This window comes from Asterias rubens, chromosome 8 (assembly GCF_902459465.1).
Source record: "Asterias rubens chromosome 8, eAstRub1.3, whole genome shotgun sequence".
In the NCBI taxonomy this organism is placed as follows: Eukaryota; Metazoa; Echinodermata; class Asteroidea; order Forcipulatida; family Asteriidae; genus Asterias; species Asterias rubens.
This window is the reverse complement of record NC_047069.1, coordinates 4,628,729-4,640,317: the sequence shown is the minus strand read 5'-3', so window position 1 is coordinate 4,640,317 and position 11,589 is coordinate 4,628,729. Positions and strand designations below refer to the sequence as shown.

The 11,589-nt window shown below is 39.2% G+C and overlaps 1 protein-coding gene and 1 non-coding gene across 2 annotated transcripts; both read left to right on the top strand.

Moving 5' to 3' along the window:
• Window positions 1-5,625: 5,625 nt before the first annotated feature.
• Trnam-cau lies at window positions 5,626-5,697 on the top strand. Its single transcript has one exon. It is a non-coding gene; the product is annotated as a tRNA-Met (tRNA).
• A 387-nt stretch (window positions 5,698-6,084) lies between these two features.
• LOC117293948 lies at window positions 6,085-10,816 on the top strand. Its single transcript, XM_033776449.1, has 4 exons — window positions 6,085-6,234; window positions 6,911-7,115; window positions 8,631-9,086; window positions 9,365-10,816. Exons 1-4 carry the CDS (start codon window positions 6,093-6,095, stop codon window positions 9,696-9,698), a joined length of 1,137 nt encoding a protein of 378 aa, XP_033632340.1. The 5' UTR covers window positions 6,085-6,092; the 3' UTR covers window positions 9,699-10,816.
• The last annotated feature ends 773 nt before the right edge of the window (window positions 10,817-11,589 follow it).

Sequence of the window (11,589 nt, the reverse complement as noted above, 5' to 3'; positions counted from 1 at the left end):
CTAGTCCGGGACTCCCAAATTAAATTGAGCACTGATTAAAGTTCAAGTCAATGATTACTTTTCCCTTTAGTGTAAAAAGCTGTGAGACTTCACTAATATTTTCATGTATTTTTGAATATTTAGCATTTCGTGAAAAAGGGAGTTTTTATAATAGTTGGCTGCATGCACCCCTCTAAATAGAGATATTCAAAGGATTGTGGAATAATTACTATACTCGCTAAAATAAGTAAAATTAAATTATCCCACACTATAGAAACATTGTCCCAGCCGTCCCTGCACCCCTAGTGTTTTTGCCGGATGGGTAAAACATCACAGGATTTGCTACTAGTTTATCTTGAATGTTTTCGATTTCTATGGGCCTTTAGCTAGAACCTTGCAAAAGCACAGCCAAGGGTAAAACTCACTAAAACCGAAAAGGGGGACTTATTTATTTATTTATTTATCTTTGGGGGGGGGGGGGGTTCAAAAATTGTACAATCCTACGAGGGAAAAAGCTTATAATGATATGGAGAATATCTAAACACACTATCAGATATTTTGCTCTAATTCTGCTTGAAGACCTTGGCCCAGTTCTATAATATAAAAGTTCAAACATGGCTCTTTTACTCGTAAGAATAATGAGCGCTTTGAGATTCCTGTAAGGCCTTTGTGTGCTGCTTTTTAATGATTAGTCATTTAATCAAAATCATTGCTCAATTTGAGTGACGTTAAATAATTTTTAGTCATCCACTCATAGTAAATTAATGATGCGTATCTTAATGCATACTGTGAGGCATGAGTGTTTGGTCGGATATCTAGGCTTTGGTACAAGTGCTCTCAAATGATGTCCGGGCTTTGCATCCTGAAGTTGTACTCCACAACCTTAGAGATAATTTGAAGCAGATCACATTTCAATTGCAATAACACTGTCCAAACATTAATTTCCTTTGTCTTGAAGAGTCAAGGCTCCATTTATTTGTGTCCAAAACTATGTACAATAATGGTGACCACAGAGGCCAAAATATTACTCTGTTTGGGTTAGAATCACTAATGGTGATCAGCACAAAGGAGTGTCACATTGCCCCAACCTAAAAGTGTTCAGTCCATGAAAGGTTGTCAATAAACGATCCCCCAGTTTTAAAGAATATTACCAAAATTGCAATGACTTTAAAAAATTAAAAAATGTCAAATTCTTGTTCCATTCAAAATAAAAACAACTTCCAACCAAATTATGAATGTGATTTTGTATGTTGGAATTTCTATTTAGATAGTGTGCAGTGAAATTAAAATGCAGCAAATAATATCAATTTAAAACATGAATTTCATTTTTGATATGTTGGTTGAAACATGGTTTTAAACTAACATTTCCTTACAAACAAAATCACTCAATAGCATTTTTGGCTAAAACAGCAAATAATAGCAGCAACAAAAAAACAACAACAGCACATCCCATCATGTATTACAGACGTTTAAACAACATTGTTGAAAGTTAATAATATTTTGTTTTAATGACTTTTAAAGATTTTTAAAACATAAGCATCCATAATGACAAAAAGAAAAGTTGTGGCCGAGTTGATTAATAGCAGCCCAGTACAGAAATAACCCAAACAACAACTGATGAAAAACAGACCAAAAGTTACACAATTGTTAACTTATCATACAGAGAAGTACAGAGAAGTGGGGGTACTCTCCAGACAAGGACCACCCAGACTAGAGAGCACCTACTGCTGTGACTAGCTGTATATGTATAACACCTGTAGTACCACGGAGGACTGTGCAGAGGCCAACGACAATGGACTCCAAGTTCCCCAACATTCATTGGCAAGCAGTTGTCTGATGACAAGAAATGTTGATAAGTTTCCCATATCTAACATTACCACTGTAAGGCCACTCCCAAAGGAGTGGTTTAAACATGATTACAAAAGGAGCAAAAAGGAAGAACACATCAGTAAACCAGTTGGCTGAAGAAAATGAACTTGATGTTAATTCTTTCACTGCTCTTTAAAGCTATTATACACTTTCGGTAAACAGTATTGTCCAAGTCCCACACTTCGTGTATCACAACTTATATATAAAACAACAAACCTGTGAAAATTTAGGCTCAATCGGTCCTCGGAGTCGGGAGAAAATAACGGGAAAACCCCCTCTTGTTTCCGCGCATTTCCGCAAAGACAACCCTGGGTTGGAGTTGCATTTCCAGCTGGGTGCCTTAACCAATCAGAAGGCGGTAACCATGGTACTTAAACCACACCCAGCCAATCAGCTATGAAGGCTACTGGATGCCAAATGGACTGTTTGAGAGTGTTGTCACATGTCCACCGTTTTTAGGAATTTTAAAAAATTACCATGGTAATTAAATTGCAAAAAATAAAAAATAAAATAGAAAAAATAAAATAAAAAGTGTGAATAATTATTGGCTTTCAGATCTGATTTTTATTAATTTTTAAAATATATATTTTTCCCCTTAATATTTATAATAAAGCATATAAATAAAAAGTGATAATTGAATCACCAAGTTGATGTCTAAATTTTAATATTTATAATAATATTGATATTATGAGGGTTAAACAAAAAATCTACAAAAATATTAGAAAATAATATAAGGCACATGGCTTCTTTAAGCCTCTGTATTTTTTTTCCAGAATGCTCAGCAGAATGTTCAGGCACATGATTTGATGAATTGTGAATTGAAATAATGTTTGATGACATTTTTTTCGGTGAGAATTTTTTGTATATGGCCTCAACATTATCGTAGCGTCATACGATATCGACCCTCATGTTTTCAAACCCCCAACTTTGATTACCGTTTACCGCGAGATTGTGCAAGCTGCACTGGTTGCAGAAGCTATGCAGTTTACTCACGGTCTGTATTTTTATCAGGCTTAATCATAATGAGAATAAAGTTTCCTGACGTTGGTTATGCCCAAATATTTAAAAAATGATTGATTTTTGGTACAAATCACTAGTGCATTATTTTGCCAACATTCAAATGAGTCAAAGAAACATCATCCAACCTCGAAAGTTCAAAACAAAATTACTATCTGCAAGATTGAGTTTCATTCTGTTGTAGTCACTAGATGGATCACTTGAGGTGGTTACTATTTGGGATTCTATGGTTTGCCAATATGAGTGAATTTTTTAATTTTTTTTTTATTAACTGCATACTGTAATTAATTCCCATAAGCGTAAAAAATATCACGTCTATATTAAAGAGAATATATCATAGATTGGTTTCTTATCTCCTGAAACAAAACATTACTGGGCAAAAAATGGGGGAAAACGGATTGTTATGAAGTGTGTGTGTTTTAAGGGGGGTGGGGTGTTTTACTATCATGCCTTATGATATCTCTTGATTCTAATTATAGTAGCCACAATGCCTTGGGACAAAAATGTAATTAAATTTGTTAAGTAGTAATTGAATAATTTTTTGATTTATTTTGCACGCCATACTAGCTTCGGAATATTGAATAAAATACCAACCAATGAAAGGTGTGAAAACATATAACGTTGCTCCAATGTCGTGCATGCATAAGCACTGTTAATGGTAATTGCGATAACGTAACCCTCCTGCCGACGGCAGGAGGGTTACGTTATCGCAACTATGTTAATGGCGGACTGTCTCTCGCAACATAAAACCAAAACTTTAAAAATTTCATCACACCATGAAGTGCAAGTGTTATTGTTAACAAATTGGATAGATGACTTATAAAAAAACATTAAGTTTTTGATTGTGAACAATTTTCCTGTTATCCTACTGAAAACACATGACACCAGGATATGACATATTTGTGTACCTTGTACTGTATAAATGCCTACAAGTACAAGTGCAAATAACCAGTGGAGCCTTTACATGTTTCTAAGTTTTGGTCAAGGGAGAGGAGACTCTTTACTTGACAAGTAAAACCAAAATTTTGTTATCTAGGGACTGTTTACATTGGGCACAGAGAGGTAAAAGATTTGCCACGATTTTAAGGACACCTTGAAAACAGGACCTCCTACTACAAGTAGGCCCTTTGGGGTATAGTCCTTTAACTTTACTGTATCGTAGTATCTGACTGACACAAAAGTGACAGTGACAGTGACACTGACCGAGTATAAATTTAATACGAATGCTGGTCATCTCGCCACCTGACAAGCTCGCCACCAACAAAGTCGCCCCCCTACCCGGCTCGCCCCGGGTTGAAACAAAGTCGCCCCCTGGCAATGTCGCCCCCAAACAATGTCGCCCCCTAGCAAAGTCGCCCCCTGGTAATGTCGCCCCTAGCAAAGTCTCCCCCAGAAATTAGGGCGACCAGCTCCATGCGCTTCACCACACGTATTATACGATGTATTACATGATGTAAGCACCGGTTCTCCAATAATTTTTATACATAAAACAACATTACATTGTCAAGTAATGCACACTCTGCATGCGTCACATGCATGCCGCCAACTGATTTGCTTGCTTTGTTTATTCTTTGCTCTTTGTTTATTTTGTGTGTACAGCGCTGTGGTACTTTCCCCTGTTAGTTAGAGCGCTTTATAAATACCTTGTATTATTATTATTATTAGGAGAGAGCAGACGACCGAAAAAAAGTTTGTAATAAGTTACTACCAAACTACGTCACCTCGGACCAATCACACCACAGTATGGAAAGCTTACGTCACGCACGTTATCCAATGAAATCATTGCATCAATTAAACCATTGGTAGTGCAAGTGCAGACTAGACCAGGGCATGGTCTTATCATTTGCGGATACCAGCTAAATGAGGGGACCAGTCTAGGCTGACCTTCTCCTCCGTTGGGGGCGCTATATAAGGAGACCGTTAAAAAATAACCAACGACTAACTGCGCTGTGTCGTCGTGTGTAGGTTACTTCTGACCAATGCGAGCTCCCCCGGCCCATGAGACCCGTTCGTTAAAATTAATTTGCTGTTGTCTCCGTGGTCCGTGATTTTTCATGCGGTTATAAGTTTATCGGGTGACAGAATTATGTGGTATATGAATTAATTTTTGTTGTTGTTCTTTGGCGTGCATAGGCTAGTCCCCTTATTGATAGAGAGTTTGGTCCAGAGTGTCCAGAGTGGTCCAAATTACCAGTGAGACCTAAAATCGAAGTCCACTTTTCCTGAGCAGGGGGCCGGGGGGGAACAACACTTTTGACCTTCAGTGATTAATTGCAAACCCATGGTCAATAATTTGGAATTTCAGTCACTTGGTTGGATGCTTGGATGGTTATTAGGCCCACGGCGTTTTTCAAGAGGGGAGGACTGGATGTTTTGTTCAAGATGTTAAAAAATAATTGCGTCCAGCAGTGATAGGATTTAATTTACACTTCTTGTTTAAACTACGGGTAGAAATTTGACCATGTTGTCCCTATTTATTATTATTAATAAAAAGTACTAGCCCGCCTCATTTATTACATAACAAATCCCTTATTTAACCATTTTTATTTATTACAATAATTATTTAATAAATAACCCACTTTCATGTGTCACGTTGGACAAGCAGTTAGCTTTCTAGGTGTGTACTCATCAAGCACGTGAACCTAATAATTTCTTTCATTGTCGGTATTCCTCCTAGATAGAGTGGTTCAGACACCATTGCTTGCGATTGCATCATCTATTTAACAGGTATAAACCGACCCATTCACACATTGGTATCGCAGCAGAGTGGCGCAGTGGAAGCGTGCTGGGCCCATAACCCAGAGGTCCGAGGATCGAAACCTCGCTCTGCTAATTTTTTTCTGTCTAGTTCTGAAAAAATTGTACCTACAAATTTTTAGGAACCAGTGAGCGGCCGGACTTGTTCCTCATTGCTTTGTGTACTGTTGTGCTTATTCTTGGTGTTGGTGGTGCATATTAAATTAATTATAATACTGCTGTCATGTATTTAATGTATTAATGCATTGATGTATGTTGTAATTAGTATTTTCGTGGCGGTCATTTTTGCTTCATGATTATGGATTTATATAACTCCATGGAGAATTTCTTCCTCCTTGATAAATCCTGGGCTATAATTACTTTACACATGCAGGTAGAATTAGCCATGCTGAACGCGACGCCGACCGTTAAATTTCAATTGCGCCCCCTATTGTTAGAAATCGTGCAACTCGTAAACATAAACACCTTGGATGAGAGCACCCACCGTTTCTACGTTCTGGAATTTCCTTGGTGTTCTTTCAGTTTCATTCAACTTGTGTATAAAAAAACCCCAACAAATTACACATATCGGTGGAATGATGTGCACAATGGCGGTGAGAATGCATTCGAAAGGTTAGTATATTTTGAGTTTAAAGTTGTGTACGTTACAATTATGCCGTGAAGCGCAGGTGCAGTCCCCCGCCCGCCAGCAGATTTGTATGCCCTCATCTCGCCTGGCCCTGCGGCTTGCCTGAAAATATAATGAGGAAACTGATGATCATAACATGGAGGTATCCATGATTATAATAACTGAATTGTGTTACAGTTGGACAGAACGCTTTCATTTAACCTCGAAATCAATCCAGGCAGGAAGGGCATGGCATGTGAAACCGTGACATTTTTAGTATTTTTGACATCACCTTCAGCTTCACAATGAGTAATGACACATCACATTCTTGGTTGCACTGTTTAAAAACGGGCAGATAAATTGGTGGCGATGTGCGCAAAATTATCCTTCGAGTAATGTAGATTTTTAGGTGACCAAAGGAAAGGAATGTGGTGCATGCTGGTCTAGCTAGAAAGCGATCAACCAGCATGCACCTCATTCAACAGTTAAATTAGCACTCGCATTGGGTATTTGCGAAAAGGTCATGGTGGACCGTGGACAGTTACCGCATGCGATGTTTAGTCAATGGGTCAAAAGACTTGAATTGGGAAGAGCCATGTGTGCTGATACATGTGAGATACATGGTAGTAACACGTGTGCAGTTTGATAAAATTGTGCCTTCTTTTTCAATTGATTCCACAGAAACAATGATAGACACAAGACCAGGTACCAGTACAGTTGGTATACAGTGCAGTATATGGGAACAGCCACCTGAGCAAGTTCTTCCAAGTATACCATTGAACAAAGCAACAGAAGTTAAATCCAGTTCAAGAAGTTCAAGTGCAGTTGGAGGTGAAATTGTGCTTCAGTGTAGAAATATTCGCCAAAATGACCAGCTCGTTAAACAGTACGTGTAAACCTTTTTTACTAATGTGAGAAAAATAAATGTATAGCTACCGGGCAATCTCGGTGGTCTAGTTGTTGAGACACTGCTCTTGAGTTGCAAGGGTCATGGTTTGGAATCCCACCCAAGTAATATGCCTTGTGATATTGTTCACAGCTAGGACTTGGGGAAAAAGTACTGAGCATACAGTGCTAACACATTGCTGTAAGGGTAAAACCAAAATGAACTCCGCCCCGAAGAAACTCCATGGCTCTCTCCAATCGCACAAGGACAAGAAGGACCCCTCCACCCGTGCCGGAGTCTATCGCATTCCATGCGAATGTGGTAAGGTTTATGTCGGGGAAACCGGGCGTAACCTTCCCACTAGACTTAAGGAACACCAAGCACACGGAAGGAGGGGGGACTTCGATAAATCCGCCATCGTCAAGCATTCCCACATCACTGACCACCGAGTGAACTGGGAAGCAGCAGAAATCATCGCTCCAATCCAGGCGTGGCACCCTAGACGCTTTAGAGAGGCCATCGAGATCCACATGCATGACACCGTATCCCAAGACATCGGCTTCCACATCAGCGACATCTGGCTCCCCCTTCTCCCGACCAATGGATCTTCTATATCCACGGTCATCCCCTAGGCCCCAACCATTAGACTGCTTTGGGTCATCTATACCCTCAGTCACCTAGGCCCCACACCCTCACTATCCCCTGTGCTTGTTCCTACTGACACGGTTCAGTGAGCACACACCCCCCACACACCACCCAAGGCTCCACAACAGGTTTCACCACGCATCATCGAGTTCCCTTCCCGCCTCTATTTCCCGCCTTCATGCATCACCGCTGATCCACCGCCCAGTACTTAAGCAGCATGCAGCATCAGAGTCCAGCATTCTCCAGAAGACGATCAGAGCATACTGATCGAAACGTCAAGTTAATCCAACGGTTCTTTTCAGAACCACCCCAACTCATTTAGGGATTGTTATTACATGGTGTTACCGCAAACTTTTCTATATCAAAATGAACATTATTTATCCCTGATCCAAAATGAACATCTATTACATTGTTATTATTGTTTTTACTTTTTTTTTTAAAGGAGTAAGAAATTATTGGATTAGGTTTTCTTTGTGAGTAAGAATATTAGTAAATTCTGGTTGTAAAACCAAGGGCTCACAGAAAAGCAAACTTAATCACTGTTCTAGACAAGAACTGAATAAAGAGAAGACAAGATAGGAAGTTTCCGTTTTAGATGTGGGAGAAAAATCCCCAGCAGTCAGGTAGGGACTAATTGCCCAATCCATGTAGTGCCCTTGGTAGGATTTGAACTGGGTCCAAGAGGAGGGCAAGGCAAGGTACCACCATGCTAACCTAATTGCCCCAAAGATAGTATTGCGAAGCTGAAAAATAAAAACTGAAATTATCTTGTATTAAAAAGGAAATCTCTTTCTCCCCCACCCCACAAAAACAAAAAAATAAATAAATAAACAAATAAAACACCACTGTTATTCCCAATTTCACATCTAGGTCTAATACAAACCTCAACTTGGACCAAGGACTGGATGGTGTATTTAAATCAGAAATCACAACGCAAGGAGAAGCCTCGACATCTTCTCAGGATAAAATCCCATTCATAGACGAAGCTTCTTACTCACTCATGGTGGATGTCTTATGGGGACGGTTTAACATCCCCGTCAAGGATCGAACAAAACAGCACAAGTCGGCAATTGTCCGACTATGGAGAAATAGGGGAAAGTTCACCGTTAACAATAGCAATCCAGAAAATCTTTACTACAATGGAAAATGTGTGCCACGAAGATCACAACAAAGAGATTTCACTTCTAAAGGGTCAGAAGGAAAGAATCGAGGACGAGGAAGGCCATTAAAGAGGACACATGGGGCCGAGTTTGTCACTCTAGCAGGGAGGAACTTTGGTGAAGATTTGAGGCAGGATCAGGGAGATGACAGTATGCAGTTATTTAGGTAAATGTAAAACCAATGTAATACAATAAAAGTATATCTGGCCATTCTTTGCAGCTAATGCCGGGACAATAGCTGGGACTTGGCCGAGGTTGTACAAAATGTTTACTTGCCATGCTCAGAGCCGCAAAAAGGACCGTTATGTTTGCTGCCGCCAGCGTCTCAAAATAAGTCTGCCATTGGTGAGGTAGATGCAGCCACTGCAATTATTGCCCTCGGCTACCTGGAATTTGGATTTGGCAACAATTTTATAATGAATATTGTATCTTCATTTTCATTAGTGATACATCACATAGTTCACATCGAGGAAGGAACAATGAGGACCATGCATCACCAAGGAAACAGCCAAAGGAATCCAGCACCAAAAATGACCCCAGTCAGTTTCCAGCATTAGACGAATCATCTTACTCTCTTATGGTGGACATCTTAAAGGGCCAATTCAAAATCCCCACCGAAAACAGGACAAGGCAACAGAAGTTCGCGATCATCAAGCTGTGGAAAGCCAAGGGAAAATACACAGTCGACGATTGTGATCCAGCAAATCTCTACTACAATGGCAAATGTGTGCAACGAAAAGAACAGCTTGTGACTGACAATCAGGGCCCAATTACATAGAGCTGCTTAAGCAGACAATACTGCTTAATTATTGTTTGCTTAGCAGAAACGAGCAGGATACCTGTCCCAAATTGTACATGAGACATTGTATTGTGGCCGGCAACCATATTCTAGTAAGCACAATTCTGTTGTGCTTAGCTACTTTTTGCGTTTAAAAGCAGCCAATGAGTTTGATGGAGAATCAAGGAGCTTGCCAGTTAAACAGACCAATCAGTAAACTTCCGTCCCAATGGGCTCAGTATGATAAAGACGGGCTGATAAAAAATGGAGAATTGAGTAGTTCCATATCCACTGAAGAACTCTATTGTTTAGCGCAGCATCTTCACAATAGCCTCTCCTAATCGTTCTGTTGTATAAAAACACAAAAACGTCAGGCTTATGAATCCCGTAAAATAATAATTGCCAATAGATTTTTATTGATTTGTGTCAATGGTACTTGAAAAGCCCAAGGAGACCAGTGGCACCTCAAATAGTCAGGACTTGATGGTAGTTGCGTTCGACTAAGCAATCAATGGTCACGACTTTGATACTAGTCGCTCAGGCTTGGTACTTGAGTAAATGTTTGACACTAGTCGCCCAGGCTTGGTACTTGAGTAAATGTTTGTTAAGTTGAATTAAGGCCAAGAAGGCGTGATAATAAAGAACTCGCTCCTCAAGATAACTTAGTAATTTCCTCTTTATTGGCAGTCTCATAATTTCAATGTACCATAATAATAATAATAAGACTTGTAATGTGCACATATCCACCCTGCTGGGTGTTCAAGGCGCATTATTCATCAACACTTATACACAAATATAAAATATAATAATCTATTCAAATTAAATCTTAAACTATCAAGCATTATTGCACTTCATTAATATGTCACACTACATAATTTGGTTGAAAAATAAAGAGATGACGCAAAACTAATAGTTACAGTCAACAGTATACATGTAGTACAATACAGGCTAAAGGCAAAGTATACCTTTGGTCTTTGTAACCGTTTCACTGGTTTTAATCCTTTGTAATATGCTATAGTAAAACCAACCCATGAAAGTTTCCTTCTAAAGGCAGTGGACACTATTGGTAATTACTCAAAATAATTATTAGCATAAAACCTTTCTTGGTGACGAGTAATGGGGAGAGGTTGATGGTATAAAACATTGTGAGAAACGTCTCCCTTTGAAGTGCCATAGTTTTCGAGAAAGAAGTAATTTTCCACGAATTTGATTTAGAGACCTCAGATTTAGAACTTGAGGTCTCGAAATCAACCATCTAAACGCACCAGCTTCGCGTGACAAGGGTGTTTTTTTTTTTCTTTCATTATTATCTCGCAAGTTTGATGACCGATTGAGCTCAAATGTTTACAGATTTGTTATTTTATGTTTATAAATGTTGATATACACCAACTGCGAAGGCTAGTCTTTGACAATAATAGTGTCCACTGCCCTTAAAAGGTGGTAGCGTTTTTTAAATGTCACTGGAAATCTGGAGTAGTTATGTCCCAAGCAGGATAATCCAGAAACTGGAATACACAATCTTAAAAACATTTCATCTCAGAGTGAAACTTTGAATCCCTTTCTCTAAAACCACATTCATTTGAAGGGAAATTTGTTTGACCTTTAATTTAGGAATAGAACCAAAGGTATACCCTGCCTTGTTTCGTGTCACTTTCGCCTGCTGTGACCTTTGTCCCCTGACATGACCTGTGACCTTAATTATTACTGTTAGCATTTAAATTCTGACGTCCCCTGTACATGTACTGTTCACAAACACACTTGTGTATGTCCTTTTCACAATGTGTGAAGTTTTGTACGACGCATTAACAATAAAAGCATTTACATGTACATGGTACTATAGCTCATGACCTCGTCACCCTACTGTGCGTATCATTTTAAGGGATTGCGCACT

What these genes read in the sequence shown, in the direction of transcription:
- LOC117293948 (XM_033776449.1), top strand. Translation starts at nt 6,093, where the DNA reads ATGAGAGCACCCACCGTTTCTACGTTCTGGAATTTCCTTGGTGTTCTT. An exon ending in GGTGAGAATGCATTCGAAAG is followed by an intron (nt 6,235 to 6,910) that starts GTTAGTATATTT and finishes TTGATTCCACAG; the next exon opens with AAACAATGATAGACACAAGA. An exon ending in GACAGTATGCAGTTATTTAG is followed by an intron (nt 9,087 to 9,364) that starts GTAAATGTAAAA and finishes CATTTTCATTAG; the next exon opens with TGATACATCACATAGTTCAC.